Here is an 18310-nt window from a genome sequence, read left to right as displayed (position 1 = left end):
ACAGACATAAATATAAACATTTTGTTGTGTCATAGGCTGATTTGAGCCCTGAGGAAACTTTGGGCACTTGACTATATGCTTCTGCATCGTTGTGTCATTCTTAACATAGGTCTTTGCACAGTATTTGTAAATGTACACAGCCTTTCCTTCTACATTGGATGGGGTGAAATGTCTCCACACATGAGAGAGTGCACGTGGCATTGTTCTGTAGAATAAGATGAGAAAAAAGTTTGTAAAAAAACACTAATGCAATGCCAGAGATATAAATAGTTAGCCAAACAATTGGAATCGTCTGTGAACATATTTTACAATTGATGGATAGATGAATGGAAATAGTCTAGATGAACAGATGAACAATCCTCAATCAGCATGCTAATATATTTTCCGCAGTAATATCATGGAAACTTACCTGACTAGTCCTGCACACTACAGCAGGCCTCAATAGCCCTGCTGTAGAGTGAAGCATGCTGGGAGTTATCTGTGCATGTGATGGAAGAATGACCAGTGGAGGGTTGAAACTCAACGTTCCATACATCTTTAAAATAGAGTTTTGAATGATGTTTTTATTGCTCAGCGTTTAATTTGCGTATTTTTTTATTTTTTTCAAAATTCCCGAGTTAAACTTCCCATGGAAAGATTCCGGAAAGTTTCCGGAAATTTACTGGAAACTTTCCACCCCTTTGCAACCCTAGTGAGGATAACTCGGAAGGTATGTTCACGTCACCAGAGACGATGTGTCCTCGGCGACCTGAGGTGACCTCTGCTGACGGAGACGTCGGGCAGGCGCTCGCCGTGAATCCATCAGAGCAGATTAATCCGTCTCTGTATTGGATGAACAACTGGCCGGGAACCAGACTTTTGTCCTGACGCTGCAGAAGTTCTCTCCAGGTGAACTGAGTCGTCCCCGGATGACCCGGTGTTCAGGGTCAGACGCTCAATTAACGTCCCGATCAGCAGCTTGTATTTAGTGTTCTCTTATCACACTGATGTTCAGGTGTGGATGTTTCTAATAAGTTTGGTTTTAACACGTTATTTGATATAAAACCAGCTGAGACTGGTTGAGTTTGTGTTTTGGCTGAACCTTGATACTGAGGCTCCTCTGCACAATCGCTGCTACGCCTCATTTTTCTCCGACGAAGGGAAGTGGAGACACGTCGTCCATCTTTGTTTAAACTGTGGTGTTTACAGGAGCCAATAACACAGAAGGTCTCCGTCACAGTCTGTGGGCTCCGGCTGTACATGTCTACAAATCTTTATGCTTTCCATGATTAATCGTCTTTATTTATTAAACTGATGCACGGTGACGACAGTTAATGAAGATTGAGGGAGGTGTAAATTATGAGTTCTGTTTAAACTCTATGTTTTATCTCTCTTGGTCTAATAAACACACATCTGGTTCGTTCATAACGTAAACAAATCCTGTTGTTCGAGGAGAGAAGCTTCATCATCATAACTACAGTGTCTAACCAGGACATGAACTTCTCACTTCACCCTGGAGTTGGTCTTCAGAGTCTCACTCCTGGTCTGCTTGTGTCCAGCCTGCAGACGCTGCTCCTGGACAGTAACCTCCTGAGCTCCCTGCCCACGGAGCTGGGCTCCCTGGAGGGCCTGACCTACCTCGGCTTGTCCTTCAACTGCTTCGTCTGTGTCCCGGCCGTCCTGGAGAACCTCAGGGGCGTGGAGAGACTCTGCCTGGCAGGGAACCAGCTCTCGGTCCTGGACCTGGTGGGACTGCAGTGGCTGCCCGCTCACCACATAGATCTGCGGTAAGAGGATCCTCACTCAGACGCTGACGTTTATAGAAGCAATACTGGAAAAAAAGCTGGGCTGAAATGTAACACCTCCCTCGAGGCTGCAGGAAAAAATGTGCTCAATATTTTAATGTCCTGGTCTCTTGGTCCTGTGGAATTGAAAAAGTCTTGTTATCTATGACATTAACATGATTTTGTTGAGCTTAATTACATTTTATTTTTGCAGCCGAAACAACCAGCTTGAAGTCATCGAGTCATTCTTCTTTCTGTCCCGTTTGATTTTGTTCATTATTTCTCCTGCTCAGATTGAACCAGCTTCAGAAGGTGACAGTGGGAGACCCGGAGCATCTGGTCCACATCGTCCAGCTGGACCTGAGGGACACTGGTCTACACGAGCTGGATGTCAGCGCCCTCTGCAGGCTGGAGCTCCTCCGCTGCGACAGAAACACTCTGTCCCTCCTCAGAGTCAGTGGCCACGCCCTCAAGAGCCTGCACGCCGCACATAACGGTAACACAACCACTTACTATGAGCTGAGGAGGCGTCCGACAGATCACGTCTCACACTGAACTCACACTGAACCTGTTAAGAAATCTTCATGTTGTGTTTGCAGAGCTGAAGCAGCTGGAGGTTCAACCGGTGCCAGAGAATCTGACGGTGCTGGATCTGTCCTGGTATGAAGACGACTCGCTGGAGACACTTCACTGTCCCGTTCACAGCCGGGGACAGAACCCACTGACTGTGTTTGTTATCTTAAAGGAACAAGCTGGAGTGTGTCCCTGACTGGGTGTGTGAGAGCAGCCGGCTGGAGGTGCTGGACATCAGTCACAACTCGGTGACTGAGCTGCCCATACGGTGAGCGTCACACACACACACACACACACACACACACACACACACACACACACACACACACACACAGACACACACACACAGAGGAAACACAAAGGATGTCTGGTACTGACTGAGCTTCAAACACACCAGACTAACTCAGCCACCTTTTGGATCTGGATATACACTGGATTTCCATTCAGCTTCATATCTTTAGGAACCAATGAGCAACTGGTAATTGATTTAAAACAAAACAAAATTCCTCTTCCCTTTAAAGCTATTGTTGTCGTGTTCTTTTCTGAACCGAAGATCTAAGGAATAGAACCATCATGCACATTTTTAAAGGCTGTAGAGAAAACTTAATGAAATGCAGGTTGAGCTCAATGTTACGACCAAGACACTAAACCACTGTTATAATAAAATGGGACCTTTTGGTTTGGATTCCAAGAGAAATACATCAATTCAATGTGAACTCTGCACGCAGTTGACTTCCCACGTCGCTTTTTATTTAACACACAGAAATGTGATCATATGTTTTGTTACTTCTTAATGACGTCAGCCATTTTATTCAGAGTCCACACACAGCACGGGAGTTATTACAGCTGAAGGTCAAACAATGTGCTCATGATTCTTATGTGTGTTCATTATTCCAACATGAGGTGGAAAATGAGGTCACTGGAGCGAAGGATGTTTTGTGTAACGTGTTCTCATCGTGTATAACAGAGCTGCTCCCACTGAGGGATTTACAGTATACACACACACACACACTCTCTCTGAGCTGGTTGTGTTGTTTGTGTTGTTTGTGTTGTAGGCTGCTGTCCAGTGTGAGCTTGAGGAAGCTGCTGTCGGGCTGGAACCAGGTGAGTCGCCTGGCTGAGCGGCTGGAGAGGTCACAGCTCGAGGTCCTGGACCTCCAACACAACTTCCTGACCGAGCTCCCACACAACCTGTTCATGAAAGCACAGAGGTGAACACAACAACACACAATCCACTGGTCCTCCTCTCCCTGTTTGTTCTCTCGTTCATTTTTTCAAGTTCTAACCTGCTCTTCTCTGCTGTGATTTCTTTGCAGCTTGCGAAACCTCAACGTGTCGGCCAACAAGCTGGAGAGCCTTCCTGCAGCCAGCCTATCAGAGGACAGCTCCAGCAGCCTGGAGGAGCTCTACGTGACCAACAACAGTCTGACAGACAAGTGTGTCCCTCTGCTGCCGGGACACGGCGTCCTGCGGGTGCTTCACCTCGCCTACAACCAGCTGCAGACCTTCACGGCCAGGTAGGGAGACCTGAACATGTCAGAGAACCAGAGTGAGGAAGTAAAAAACATTTCTGACGCAGGTGTATGAGCCGATATACAAAGATAAGCAAGTGGAGTCTGTCTGATTGGAGTGTGTGTGCATGTTACACAAAGTCCAGAGAGTTGAGTTTGACGAATGTGCTTCCCAAACATAAAGCGCTGCACACGTAACCTCATAGCTCCGCCTCCTGCAGCAAACTGGCCCGACTGGAGCAGCTGGAGGAGCTGGACCTGAGTGGCAACAGACTGAGGAGCGTGCCCACGACCATCCTGAGCTGCCAGCGCCTGCACACGCTCTCAGCCCACTCCAACTGCATCAACGCCTTCCCAGAGGTCCTGCAGCTGCCGGAGATCAAGGTTCGTTTCTACACCTCCACTAACTCCTGTATCATCTGTAGGGTTGCAAAATTCCGGGAATATTCAAAGTTGGAAACTTTCCATGGGAATTAACAGGAATAAACTGGAAATGTTGTGGGTAATTTATACTAACTGTATTTACCTTGTCATATACAGACATGAATATAAACATTTTGTTGTGTCATAGGCTGATTTGAGCCCTGAGGAAACTCTGGGCACTTGACTATATGCTTCTGCATCGTTGTGTCATTCTTAACATAGGTCTTTGCACAGTATTTGCAAATGTACACAGCCTTTCCTTCTACATTGGATGAGGTGAAATGTCTCCACACATGAGAGAGTGCACGTGGCATTGTTCTGTAGAATAAGATGAGAAAAAAGTTTGTAAAAAAACACTAATACAATGCCAGAGATATAAATAGTTAGCCAAACAATTGGAATCGTCTGTAAACATATTTTACAATTGATGGATAAATGAATGGAAATAGTCTAGATGAACAGATGAACAATCCTCAATCAGCATGCTAATATATTTTCCCAGTAATATCATGGAAACTTACCTGACTAGTCCTTCACTCTACAGCAGGCCTCAATAGCCCTGCTGTAGAGTGAAGCATGCTGGGAGTTATCTGTGCATGTGATGGAAGAATGCACAGTGGAGGGTTGAAACTCAACGTTCCATACATCTTTAAAATAGAGTTTTGAATGATGTTTTTATTGCTCAGCGTTTAATTTGAGTAGTTTTTTTTTTTTTTCAAAATTCCCGAGATTAATATTCCCGTGGAAAGTTTCCGCCCCTTTGCAACACTAATCATCTGTGCATCAGCAAAGGGGAAGAACCTCCACGCCATTCCTCCTTCCTTCCCTCTATATCTCTCCGTCTTTCTCTCCACCTCCGTGGTTCTTCGTGGGGTTGGGCCAGATCGGGAAATCCTCGGTAATCTCTCGGTAACTCCCTAATCTCTGTGTGAGTGTAGAAACAAGGGCGGAGAGAAGAATGGATCCAGTATCGCTGCACAAGTCTTTTTTAAGTCTTTCGAAACTCCTCTTTCTCGCCTGCATGTTTTCAACATTTGTCTAGAGAAATCTAAAGTAAATTATTCGCAACAATAATAACTACAAGCAAGTGTTTTTGAATACAACAGTGTTCAGACTCAGCTGACGCTCGCCCTGTGTGTTTGCTCCTCAGTGTGTGGACCTGAGCTGCAACGAGCTGACCGAGGTGACTCTGCCCGAGACGCTTCCTCCGAAGCTCCAGGAGCTGGACCTCACAGGGAACCCGCGCCTCAACCTGGACCACAAGAGCCTGGAGCTCCTCAAGTGAGAACTTCAGACGTAAACACAGCGTTAAAAATATACAAAACCAACAGAGCCGTCGTTTTCAGTTCTCCTCTTCCCTCCTCTCCGCAGCAATATCCGATGTTTCCGAGTCGACCCGTCTCCTTCGGCCACGTGTGTGAGCGAGAGCCACCGGGCGCCGGCCGTCTGGAGCCACGGCTACACCGAGGCCTCGGGAGCCAAGAACAAGTCAGTGTCTCTCTCTCCTTCTGTTTCTGTATCCATCCAACCGCTCCTCCGTCCTCAGTCAGTGTCCGGTCTCATCTCTCAGATTCATATTAACCTCCAAACCACTCTCTGAGGTCGCTGATCGGGCCGAACACAAACTGATGCATGAATACAGAACGATGCTTCACCGCACGTCCTTCAAAGATTGGAACAAACCTCCCACTACACATGAGAAATGCTTCCTGTGTTGATAGAGAGATAGATAGATAGATAGATACAGATAGATACAGATAGATACAGATAGATACAGATAGATACAGATAGATACAGATAGATACAGATAGATACAGATAGAAAGATAGATACAGATAGATACAGATAGATACAGATAGATACAGATAGATACAGATAGATACAGATAGATAGATAGATAGATAGATAGATAGATAGATAGATAGATAGATAGATAGAAAGATACATAGATAGATAGATAGATAGATAGATAGATAGATAGATAGATAGATAGATACAGATAGATACAGATAGATACAGATAGATACAGATAGATAGATAGATAGATAGATAGATAGATAGATAGATAGATAGATAGATAGATAGATAGATAGATAGATAGATAGAAAGATAGAAAGATAGATAGATAGATAGATAGATAGATAGATAGATAGAAAGATAGATAGATAGATAGATAGATAGATAGATAGATAGATAGATAGATAGATAGATAGATAGATAGATAGATAGATAGAAAGATAGATAGATAGATAGATAGATAGATAGATAGATAGATAGATAGATAGATAGATAGATAGATACAGATAGATAGATAGAAAGATACATACATAGATAGATAGATAGATAGATAGATAGATAGATAGATAGATAGATAGATAGATAGATAGATAGATACAGATAGATACAGAAAGATAGATAGATAGATAGATAGATAGATAGATAGATAGATAGATAGATAGATAGATAGATAGATAGATAGATAGATAGATAGATAGATAGATAGATAGATACAGATAGATAGATACAGATAGATAGATAGATAGATACAGATAGATAGATACAGATAGATAGATACAGATAGATAGATAGATAGATAGATAGATAGATAGATAGATAGATAGATAGATAGATAGATAGATAGATAACTTTATTCATCCCCGAAGGGAAATTAAGTCGTCATAGCAGCCGGTATATTTGAATACAATAAAATACAATACAATAGAATAAAATAAAAAATATTGAGGTAGAAAGAATAAAACCAGAAACACAAGATAAATATGTAGATAAGGTGCAGTGGCAAGATGATGGTAATAGTACTGATGATATGATGGTAATGTTATTGTTAGACAGTATATAAAAATAGTACAGTATATATAGTATATAATATAACATAATATATATATATATATGATAGTAATTATACCAATATAATAGCAGTATATAGTAATAATGGCAGCAACAGTATATATAATAATAATAGTAAATATAATAATAATAATAATAATAACATGTACACATGTATAAATATGTGTATATAGACTTATATATACAAAGAATATACAAAGAGTATGATATATAGTAGAGGTATAAATATAAGTATTTGACTATACAATAGATAATATAATATACTATGAGTGTAAGAATATGTAGACAGAGTGTGCAAAAGACAATATTATTGTATAGAATGATATATAATATCAATATGGTGTATATTAACACATATCACATATGATGTGAAGTAAGTGTATATGTAGCGGAGTGTTGTACAGGGTTTGAAGGAGACATATTATGCCCATTTTACCACAGTTATGGTTCCTTGGGGTCTTAATGAAATGTCTGAAACATATTTTGGTCAAAATACCACAAGGATCATTTCAAACAGCATCTCCTCAGATTGACCTGTTTCGAACACGTCATGGTTTCGAACATGACGTGTATTTAGCTCGTAATCCCATTCCACGCCATCTAGTGGATCGTTTCTGACAGAGAGGAACCACAACAAATCGCGGGAGTTGTTTTTCCGAGAGTTTTTGGGACGGTAGACATTAGGGACAGGAATCTGCAGGGAGCTCCCGATACGATACTATCACGATACTTAGGTGGCGATACGATATGTATTGAGATTCTGTAAGTATTGCAATTCGATATTACGATTTCCTGGGATTTCTTTTGGTTATTTTTTTTTTAAATACTGGACCATGGAAAAAAGTTGAATCAAACCTTCAAATACAACACAGTCAAATTCACTTAGAGCTTTACAAGTTTTATTTCAAATATTAACATTAACTTAATGACTGCCGGGCAGCCAATAGAGAAATAAATAAAAATGTTCCCTATTATTGTATAGCCCCTGTCAACTGCACACAAACTGACAGATTAAGAAATGTAAGCCACTTAGGCTTCTTTTAAACAATAAATAAAAGGTAAATTAAATAGAATTAATAACAGTTTACTTAAAATATAAACTTTGAAATAAACAAGAAGTAGGCTATTGTTGTTTGCATGTAGGAGATGCAAAGCTAGTGCTTGGGTGTGTTTAGATTCTTGTGCAAAAACAAGAGCTGGTCAACATGCTCTGGGGTGAGGTTGCCCCCCCCATATACCCCCCCCCCCGATAAACCAATAAATATGTTTTAAAAAAAAAAAAAAATTCCCCCCCATCCCTAGTAGACATGGTAGATACCCAGATTAACGCGCACTACGAAAGTGGAGTTTTCCTCATATTTCCCCTTTAAATAAAACAAGTGCTCAAACCTCCCACTGATGTTGTTGCTCTTCCTGGTGTGTGTCTGTGTCCTCAGGTTGTGCGTCGCTGCTCTGGCGCTCGACGGCTTCTGTGGGATCCGCGAGGCTCTGTACGGCGTGTTCGACGGCGACCGGAACGTGGAGGTGCCGTACCTGCTGCAGTGCACCATGGGAGACGTGCTGGCCGAGGAGCTGCAGCGGAGCCAGCGGCACGACGACTACATGACCAACACCTTCCTCACCATGCAGAGGAAGCTGGGCACGGCCGGGCAGAGGATGGGCGGCTCCGCGGCGCTGTGCCACATCAGACACGACCCGGTGGCGCCCGGCGAGCACGGAGGCTGCTTCACCCTGAAGGCGGCGAACGTGGGCCGCTGTCAGGCCGTGTTGTGTCGAGACGGGCGAGCGCTGCAGCTGTCCACCGCACACCGCGTCACCGAGGAGGCGGAGTTTCAGAGGGTTCGCCAGCACAACGCCGTCATCACCGAGGTAAACACGCCGAGTCATCGTCTCTGAGGATCAGGAAGGAAATCACAGCTCAAGATTCACATGTTATGTTAATGTCCTCTCTTCTCCTCCTCTTCCTCCTCTTCCTCCTTCTTCTCCTCCTCCTCTTCCTCTTCCTCCTCTTCATCCTCTTCCTCCTTCTTCTCCTCCTCCTCTTCCTCCTCCTCTTCATCCTCTTCCTCCTTCTTCTCCTCCTCTTTCTCCTTCTTCTCCTCCTCTTCCTCCTTCTTCTCCTCCTCTTCCTCCTCTTCATCCTCTTCCTCCTTCTTCTCCTCCTCTTTCTCCTTCTTCTCCTCCTTCTTCTCCTCCTCTTCCTCCTTCTTCTCCTCCTCTTCCTCCTCTTCCTCCTCTTCCTCCTCTTCCTTCTTCTTCTCCTCTTTCTCCTTCTCCTCCTCTTCCTCCTCTTCCTCCTTCTTCTCCTCTGCCTCCTCTTCCTCCTTCTCCTCCTCCTTCTTCTCCTCCTCTTCCTTCTCTCTTCTCCTCCTCTTCCTTCTCTCTTCTCCTCCACTTCCTGCTCTCTTCTCCTCCTCTTCCTCCTCCTTCTCCTCCTCTTCCTCCTTCTTCTCCTCCTCTTCCTCCTCTTCCACCTTCTTCTCCTCCTCTTCCTCCTTCTTCTCCTCCTCTTCCTCCTCTTCCTCCTTCTTCTCCTCCTCTTTCTCCTTCTCCTCCTTCTCCTCCTCTTCCTTCTTCTCCTCCTCTTCCTCCTTCTTCTCCTCCTCTTCCTGCTCTCTTCTCCTCCCCTTCCTCCTCTTCCTCCTTCTTCTCCTCCTCTTCGTCCTCTTCCTCCTTCTTCTCCTCCTCTTCCTCCTCTAACTCGTTCTTCTCCTCCTCTTCCCCCTCTTCCTCCTCTTCCTCCTTCTTCTCCTCCTCTTCCTCCTTCTTCTCCTACTCTTCCTCCTTCTTCTCCTCCTCTTCCTCCTTCTTCTCCTCCTCTTCCTCCTCTTCCTCCTTCTTCTCCTCCTCTTCCTCCTTCTTCTCCTCCTCTTACTCCTTCTTCTCCTCCTCTTCCTGCTCTCTTCTCCTCCTCTTCCTGCTTCTTCTCCTCCTCTTCCTGCTCTCTTCTCCTCCTCTTCCTCCTCTTCCTCCTCTTCCTCCTTCTTCTCCTCCTCTTCCTCCTCTCTTCTCCTCCTCTTCCTCCTCCTCTTCCTCCTCCTCTCCTCTTCCTCCTTCTTCTCCTCCTCTTCCTCCTTCTTCTCCTCCTCTTACTCCTTCTTCTCCTCCTCTTCCTTCTTCTTCTCCTCCTCTTCCTCCTCTTCCTCCTCTCTTCTCCTCCTCTTCCTCCTCTTCCTCCTTCTTCTCCTCCTCCTCCTCTTTCTCCTTCTTCTCCTCCTCTTCCTCCTCTTCCTCCTCCTCTTCCTCCTCTTCCTCCTTCTTCTCCTCCTCTTCCTCCTCTTCTTCTCCTCCTCTCCCTTCTCTCTTCTCCTCCTCTTCCTCCTTCTTCTCCTCCTCTTCCTCCTCTTCCTCCTTCTTCTCCTCCTCTTCCTCCTTCTTCTCCTCCTCTTACTCCTTCTTCTCCTCCTCTTCCTGCTCTCTTCTCCTCCTCTTCCTGCTTCTTCTCCTCCTCTTCCTGCTCTCTTCTCCTCCTCTTCCTCCTCTTCCTCCTCCTCTGTTCTCCTCCTCTTCCTGCTCTCTTCTCCTCCTCTTCCTCCTCTCTTCTCCTCCTCTTCCTCCTCTTCCTCCTCTGCAGGATAACAAGGTCAGTGGTGTGACCGACTCCACCAGGATGATGGGTTACTCCTTCCTGTGCCCGTCTGTGACCCCCCGACCTCACGTCTCCACGGTGACGCTCGGCCCCCAGGACGAGTTCTTCCTCCTCGGCAGCCGGGGCTTGTGGGACATGTTGTCCCCCGGCGAGGCGGTGGAGGCGGTCCGGAACGTGCCGGACGCTCTGGCGGCGGCGAAGAAGCTGGTGACTCTGGCTCAGAGCTCCGGCTGCTCCGACAGCCTGAGCGCCGTGGTCGTCCAGCTCAGCATCACCGAGGACTGCTGCTGCTTCTGCGAGCCGCCGCCCCCCCCGCCCAGCCCCGGCCCGGGCGCACACACCGGCGCGCACCAGTACTCGGCCAGCGGCGACGGCGCCATGCCGCCGGCGTCCTCGGGGACGGCGAGCGAGCCGAGCAGCGAGTTCAGCACGTCGGAGATGAGCAGCGAGGTGGGGTCCACGGCGTCGTCCGAGGAGCCGCCGCCGCAGGCCGAGCCCCCCGCCCCCCACCCGAACCCGCCGGGCCGAGCCGGCGCGCGGAGGCCCGCCTGCGGAGGGGGGGGGGGCTTCCAGAGGCAGTTCTCCGGAGCGCTGTCGGACAACGGCCTGGACAGCGAGGACGAGGAGCCCATCGCCGGCGTCTTCTCCAACGGGAGCCGCGTGGAGGTGGAGGCCGACGTGCACTGTCTGCAGAGACACGCCCACGCTCAGAGACACGCCCACGCTCAGAGACACGCCCACGCTCAGCCCAGCACAGACCTCCTTCCTGCCGTCGCCTCGCTCCACGAGCCTTCGCCGCCCCCCCTCTCCTCCCACCCTCCCTCCCCCGTCCCCCCCTCCTCCCCCTGCTCCGGGACTCTGGGCCGAAGGGCGAGAGCCAACGGCTCGGTCGCCTGCCAGGGGCGGAGCCAGGACCTCATCGAGGAGGCCGGCGACGCCCCCGTCAGGAAGCAGGGGGGCTACTTCAACGCACCCGCCCAGCCGGACCCCGACGACCAGCTCATCATCCCCCCCGAGCTGGAGGAGGAGGTGCGGCAGATCATCCAGCAGCAGCAACAGCAACAGATGCAGACGCACAACCAGCAAACGCACAACTTCCAGAAGCCTGCAGACTACTTCGTCACGCCCCTCTAACGCCCCCCCCACCAGAGCGTCGGGGGGGAAGGAGGAGTCGGGGGGGGTCGGGGACGAGTCTCCCTCCTCAGACCTCACGTCTCTGATCCCGGACCAGAGACTGAGTTTCGTTCCAGTTTCTGTTGTTGACTTTATTTCCGACTGTTAACTCTCCGCCCCCTTGAAATGCAACGATGCAATTTTTTATAACACTTTATGTTGATTAAATCCACATGTAATGACTTTTACCATATCTTTAATTTGAAGAAGCACTTTGCTTTTTAATCAGAGACGACTTCTGCGTTGAATGGTACTTTGAGATTTGGACCACGATGTTTTTGTGTCTCAGATGTCGGAGTTAGTGAAACTGTTTAACTAACTCTTAGGAGTTTAAAACTTTAAAGTGACCTCGTCACTGTACTAATATTCTCTGAGAGAAAAGACCATAAGGTTTTCCAGGTTTGTGTTTTTCGGGGTCGGGGGTGTTCTGGGTTCAGAGTGGTGCTGCAGTGCTGAGTGAATGCTGATCAGTTTCATACCAGCTCGATTCCTGTTCTCACAACAGTTTCAGTCTCTTTACGACGGCAAATCGCACAAGAGCTACTTTTGCTATGTAATAAATTAAAGTTTTCAGATAACCACATGTTGACTTTGTGTTTGTGGAGCGAAGGAGATTTCACATCATCACAATCTGTCTCTTAAAATCAGGCGTTAGTCTGTTTGTCTCATTCCTGTGATCATATCAGAAACCCAGAGAATTGGGTGGTCAGAGGTCAAGGTCACCGTGACCTTCTTTGCCTTGTTATCTGAACTAAACCTGATTCCATTGGCCTGATCTTGTTTCAGCTGCAGAGAGAATTAAAGTTTATTCATCATTTTGTGTTAAAACCTCGAGAGCTTCACAAACAGAAACTCGTCTGTGACGTCACCTTCTTCTCGAGCCTGAAGTGAAACGGTGAAATTTAGGACTCGGGTCGTGACCTCACTCATTTCTTCTGTCAGTAAGTGAACAGCGGTAGCACACAGAAGGCAGAGTCTGACGCCCCCTACTGGCTGACATCACAAACAGTCGAGTTGAATACAGTCACATTAGTGGAGGTTTAATTGGAGTGGATAAAAACTTTATAAAAACATACAACAACATGACAAACTTCTGACAAAGATTAAAAAAACATTAAAAACATGATAGGCAGCTAATAATCCTCTTATTCATTAGTGTGTCCGTCCCCTTTTGATCCCAGTGGACACGTCTTCATCTAGGACATAATTATAATGTTATACTGGACCCTAACGTTCACAGTGGCGTTTGATTCTTCTCAGCTCCTTGTTCGTTTCCTCTCGATGCGTCCTGACCTCAGAGAGACGCCGAGAGATGATTCTCCAACGGTGAATACTCTTCACGTCACATCAGTGAACTGCACACACACAACCTTTGCACAGATGAAAACTAACACATGAGGATTTGTAATAAACTTCCGGATAGAAGAGGGTCCTGTGGAGCTGGAGGAACCACACCCACTTTTCTTTGTATTTGTAATAAAAAGTGCAGAAACAACAGCTTCAGTTCCATTAGATGATATTTGCACCCCATGAAATGTCCTGATTGACAGCTGGGACTGCAGCTCCGCCCCCCAAGCGGTACAAGATGGCGGCGTTTGATGCTTTGGCTCCATTTCTGTGCGGCGGGAGGAAGTGGAGACGCGGCGTCCATCTTTGTTTACAGTCTGTGGTCGAAACGAGCGAGGAAACAAACAACAACAACCCACTGTGACCTGGGAGTAAAACCTACACAAACATTATAATAAACACTTTAGTCCCTGGTGAGAATCTGTAGAAATGAGAATTAATCTTTCCAGTGAGCTGATTGGTCGGGAGGCTGCAGACCCCGCCCCCCCCCTCACACGGAGGTGGTCTCGGCCCTCAGCGGACCCCTGGACCTCTCCTCCTCTCTCCTCTTCCTCTCCTGCTGGTAGCGCCTCACGCCCCGGACGGTCTGGAAGGTGAGCGCCGTGCCGGCCGCGTACAGGATGGCGGTGATGAGGCCGAACAGCGCCACGGCTGCGTCCGCCCCCCCCACGTCGCAGCTCATCCAGGTGTAGCCGTTGCGTGCGTACAGCCGCTCCCGCCTCTGGCAGACGTCCGTGGCGTTGACCCCGATGATGAAGTGCAGGTAGAGGCCGACGGCCACCACGTAGCCCACGGCGCCCACCGCCTGAAACACCAGGGCTCCGACCAGCAGCCCCCTGGACATCAGGTGGGGGGGCTTGCTGCCGGCGACGGCGAACAGCAGCGAGACCACCCCGAAGGTCAGGCAGAAGGGGATCCCCCCGTAGAGGCCGGGCGCCCTCATCTGGCTGTACTGCATGTCCAGCTCCCGCACCTGCTGCAGCTCCGTGCCCTGGAAGTTGATGTTGGAGTTGATGTTGTATCCGCCCATCGCCGTGGCCGAGGACATTCCTGAGGACACCATGTGGGCGGCGATCACACAGATCAGCACCAGGGCGTTGGTCAGGACCGAGCAGATCAGCATGATACCTGGGGGGGGGCGGGGGGGGGGAAGAGGGGGAGGAGCAGGTGAGACCACTGTCACTAAACCTATAGTTTCTACACCTTCCGTCCACAATATGAAGAAAATTGACCCAATTAATCCCGTGCCAGCAGGGGAGGAGGGGGAGGAGCAGGTGAGGAGGGGGAGGAGCAGGTGAGGAGGGGGAGGAGCAGGGGAGGAGGGGGAGGAGCAGGTGAGATGGATGAGGAGCAGGGGAGGAGGAACAGGTGAAAAGAGTGAGGAGCAGGGGAGGAGCAGGTGAGGAGGGGGAGGAGCAGGTGAGGAGGAGGAGGAACAGGTGAGGAGGGGGAGGAGCAGGGGAGGAACAGGTGAAAAGAGTGAGGAGCAGGTGAGGAGCAGGGGAGGAGCAGGGGAGGAGGGGGAGGAGGGAGAGGAGCAGGTGAGGAGGGGGAGAAGCATGTGAGGAGGGGGAGGAGCATGTGAGGAAAAGGAGGAGCAGGTGAGGAGGGGGAGCAGCAGGTGAGGAGGAGGAGGAACAGATGAGATGGATGAGGAGCAGGGGAGACAGGTGAGGAGGGGGAGGAGCAGGTGAGGAGGGGGAAGAGCAGGTGAGGAGGGGGAGGAGCAGGTGAGATGGATGAGGAGCAGGGGAGGAGGAACAGGTGAGGATGGGGAGGAGGAGGAGAAGCATGTGAGGAGGGGGAGGAGCATGTGAGGAGGGGGGGGAGGAGCAGGTGAGGATGGGGAGGAGGGGGAGAAGCATGTAAGGAGGGGGAGGAACAGGTGAGGAGGGGGAGGAACAAGTGAGGAGGAGCAGGTGAGGAGGGGGAGGAGCAGGTGAGGAGGGGGAGGGGCATGTGAGGAGGGGGAGGAGCAGGTGAGGAGGGGGAGGAGCATGTGAGGAGGGGGAGGGGCATGTGAGGAGAAGGAGGAGCAGGTAAGGAGGGGGAGGGGCATGTGAGGAGGGGGAGGAGGAGCAGGTGAGGATGGGGAGGAGGGGGAGAAGCATGTAAGGAGGGGGAGGATCAGGTGAGGAGGGGGAGGAACAAGTGAGGAGGAGGAGGAGCAGGTGAGGAGGGGGAGGAGCAGGTGAGGAGGGGCATGTTAGGAGGGGGAGGAGCAGGTGAGGAGGGGGAGGAGCATGTGAGGAGGGGGAGGGGCATGTGAGGAGAAGGAGGAGCAGGTAAGGAGGGGGAGGGGCATGTGAGGAGGGGGAGGAGCAGGTGAGAAGGGGAAATAACTGTCGGAGTCGAACGTCTGTAAATGGCGGCCATCTTGCCACAGGCGGCTCGCTCACCCATAATTTGTAAAGGGAAATGTACCTATTTTATAACATTATTCTATTTTTTTGAAAATAACATAATTACTCATAAGTATGCAGTGACATATCTACATCTCTGACGTTTATAACAAACCAAACGGTTTTAAAATCGGTTGAAAATTGAGCAAGTTATGATTATTTAAAAAGTACTTACCACTACAGCACAATGTTATGGGTGAGCGGGCTGACTGTGGCAAGATGGCCGCCATGTGCGGACGTTTGACTCCATTGGTCGGGACATCTAGCCTTATATATATATATCTATGGTTTCTACACCTATCACTTCCTGTTCCTGCAGGTTCAACTGTTTACAGGATTCATTAAACTCTCTGTGAGCAGCAGGAAACCAGTTAGACCAGTTTCCAGTGGGAGGAGCCAACCAGCTGCAGTGAAACCAGAGTCTGACGCGGCAGGTTTTGGGTTCTATTCTACCCAGAATGCATTGCAGCTCCTGACTCACCTCTCCTGGAGCAGATGTTCGTGCACTTGGAGTCGTGACGCTCGACTCGAGGCGCCTCCCGCACTCGCTTGGGGGGGGCGTCGTCCTCCCGGGGGAGGTACGGGGGTCGAGACGACGACCTGAGGCACAAACAAACATAATCACATGTTATATTATTTATATAAGTTAGAAGTGGGAACTTTGACCTTGTTTTCTGTATTTTTTGTTTTGACTGATTTTAAATAACTAATGTTGAGTGGAAAAGATTGTAAATAAAAGATAAATAAAGTTAAAATGTCTTGATTGCCAACAAACAAAATAAAGAATAACTCAAATAAATATAAATCGTCTCCAAGTTGGTTTCTGTCGTTTTCAGTTGATGTTTTTTCGAGTGTTGATGTTTCTGAAAAGTTTGGTTTTAATTAGATATTCGATGACTCGGGTCTAATTGGAGGGCAAAGTTCATATCTGAGATATTTGGCTTCATCTGTGGAAAGTGGGAGGAGCTGGAGATGCCACAATCTCTGGGCTCGATCCACTTGTAGTCCAGTGTACCCAGGACTACAGTTCCCTTGCTGCCACTGTGTTCTTCTCCAGCATCAGAGTCAGATCCTCTTGTTAGTGGCGTCAACATCACATTTCATATAGGTACGAACACGCCACGGGTCCCTGAGCTCACCGATCGTCGTGGGAGTCGCGGTCATATCGATGGTCGCCGGTTCTGTCCTTGGTTCGGTCCCGGTCTCCGTTCCGGTCCCGGTCCCCATTCCGGTCCCGGTCCCCGGTTCTGTCCCGGTCCCCGTTCCGGTCCCGGTTTGGCCGGTTGGACCGCGGCTGATGACTCATTCCTGTTGACCGGAAACCACAAGTTCAGTTCAGACACAAACTTCACAGGTAACCGAACGAGAATCCACAAATACAAACATAACAATGAAAATTCCTCCAGAATACGTAAATTTTCACCACTTTCTAACTTTCTGCAAATTTTGGTAAGAAGTTGAGCATGGTAAAGCCCTCAAAAAGCCAATTCATTTGCCTGAATAATAATAATAATAATAATAAAAAATAATAATCCTTACAATTTCAATAGGGTCTCACCTGACACCTTTGATGTCAGTGCTCGGGCTCTAATAAAGGCTTTTTATTGATATTTACTTTATTTGAACATTGATTTTGATTGAAACTGTGTTAAGAAGAGAGACTCAGCGTGAGTCGTGTGTGTTTAAACTAAACACACATCAAAAGTTAGATCCTCGACTATTTAGTTTGATTCAGGAATTATTTTTTTCATAAAAAATTATCTTATAGAATTCTCTTAAAAGAATTATACAAATCTGCTCTGTTTCTCTGGATAATTTAGATAATTTAAGTATATTCAATTCAGAAAGAAACGAGTAAAATGGAGGTTTTTTTATGAAAATTATCCAATAATTCAGATTAACAGCTCTGTTGTTCTGAATTAACGATTTTAATTAAGTTTATAATTCAGATAAACAGATTTGTTTTTCTCCAGTTAACACAAAACGCTTCTATATCATTTTGCAGCTTTAATATCAAATAATATATTCTCACTTTCAGGTTTATTTATGAAGTCTCCTTGGTATCGATTATCTCGCCCCTGGTTTCACACACGATGACGTCAGGACGCACACACGTACAGACCTCTGACAGATTATCAGTTTATCAGTTTATCAGTTTATCAGTTTATTAGTTTATTTGTTTATCAACAAGAGAAGATTCATGATGGAAACAACTCGACAGATTCTTCTGTTTGAAAATGAATAAGTTTCACTTCCTGTAACTCCAGGGAGGAGCAGCTGAGAATCTCCACAACAACACAACAACAGAACCACAGAAGAAGAACAAACACGTTTCCGGTTCTTTAACGGAATATAAACTTCGCACAAACAGTGAAGAAGTGAAGCAACTTACTGTGAAGTCACTGAACGAAGCGTGAAGTCCGGTTATTCCGCCATTAATCGATCAGAGAATCCTCAGCGACCAGAGTCCGGGTGGAGAAGACCACGCCCATATACCTGCAGGCGGAAGTGAAGCGGCCACGTGACCGACAGGTGAGCTACACACACTTTACATACAGTCTGTGGTTATTTTATCACCTGTTGTTCTTCCACAATATTCTAAATAATATTCTAAAGTCTAAATATCATAAGATTCAGATCTGTAATTTTATTAGAAAAAAAGTC

The 18310-nt window shown here is 47.5% G+C and overlaps 2 protein-coding genes across 2 annotated transcripts in view; one reads left to right on the top strand and one right to left on the bottom strand.

Moving 5' to 3' along the window:
* LOC133010993 (PH domain leucine-rich repeat-containing protein phosphatase 1-like) overlaps positions 1–12480 on the top strand; it is a 25108-nt gene extending 12628 nt beyond the window's left edge. Inside the window, exons 6-16 of the mRNA XM_061078669.1 lie at positions 1539–1766; positions 2057–2259; positions 2363–2423; positions 2509–2604; positions 3392–3547; positions 3653–3853; positions 4069–4231; positions 5421–5551; positions 5642–5758; positions 8572–9004; positions 10710–12480. Of these exons, the coding sequence (XP_060934652.1) occupies positions 1539–1766; positions 2057–2259; positions 2363–2423; positions 2509–2604; positions 3392–3547; positions 3653–3853; positions 4069–4231; positions 5421–5551; positions 5642–5758; positions 8572–9004; positions 10710–11858 (2938 nt within the window). The 3' untranslated portion in view covers positions 11859–12480. The remainder of the gene's footprint in view (positions 1–1538; positions 1767–2056; positions 2260–2362; positions 2424–2508; positions 2605–3391; positions 3548–3652; positions 3854–4068; positions 4232–5420; positions 5552–5641; positions 5759–8571; positions 9005–10709) is intronic.
* A 436-nt stretch (positions 12481–12916) lies between these two features.
* On the bottom strand, positions 12917–18140 carry si:ch211-191a24.4 (uncharacterized protein LOC100150331 homolog). The gene is made up of 4 exons (XM_061078374.1): positions 18039–18140; positions 16786–16954; positions 16128–16246; positions 12917–14372 (listed from the first exon to the last, which is right to left on the bottom strand). The coding sequence occupies exons 2-4, from the start codon at positions 16950–16952 to the stop codon at positions 13735–13737; spliced, it is 924 nt and encodes a 307-aa protein (XP_060934357.1). The 5' UTR covers positions 16953–16954; positions 18039–18140; the 3' UTR covers positions 12917–13734.
* Between the last annotated feature and the right edge of the window lie 170 nt (positions 18141–18310).

The sequence above is a fragment of the Limanda limanda genome, chromosome 9 (assembly GCF_963576545.1).
Source record: "Limanda limanda chromosome 9, fLimLim1.1, whole genome shotgun sequence".
NCBI lineage: Eukaryota > Metazoa > Chordata > Actinopteri > Pleuronectiformes > Pleuronectidae > Limanda > Limanda limanda.
This window is presented reverse-complemented; position numbering and strand designations above follow the sequence as displayed.

Bases quoted from the DNA above. Each gene is read 5' to 3' on its own strand.
- si:ch211-191a24.4 (XM_061078374.1), bottom strand. From the start codon at position 16,952: ATGAGTCATCAGCCGCGGTCCAACCGGCCAAACCGGGACCGGAACGGG. The intron at 16,247-16,785 runs GTGAGCTCAGGG...TTTGTGCCTCAG, and splicing joins CGCGACTCCCACGACGATCG to GTCGTCGTCTCGACCCCCGT. The intron at 14,373-16,127 runs GTGAGTCAGGAG...GCCCCCCCCCAG, and splicing joins GAACATCTGCTCCAGGAGAG to GTATCATGCTGATCTGCTCG.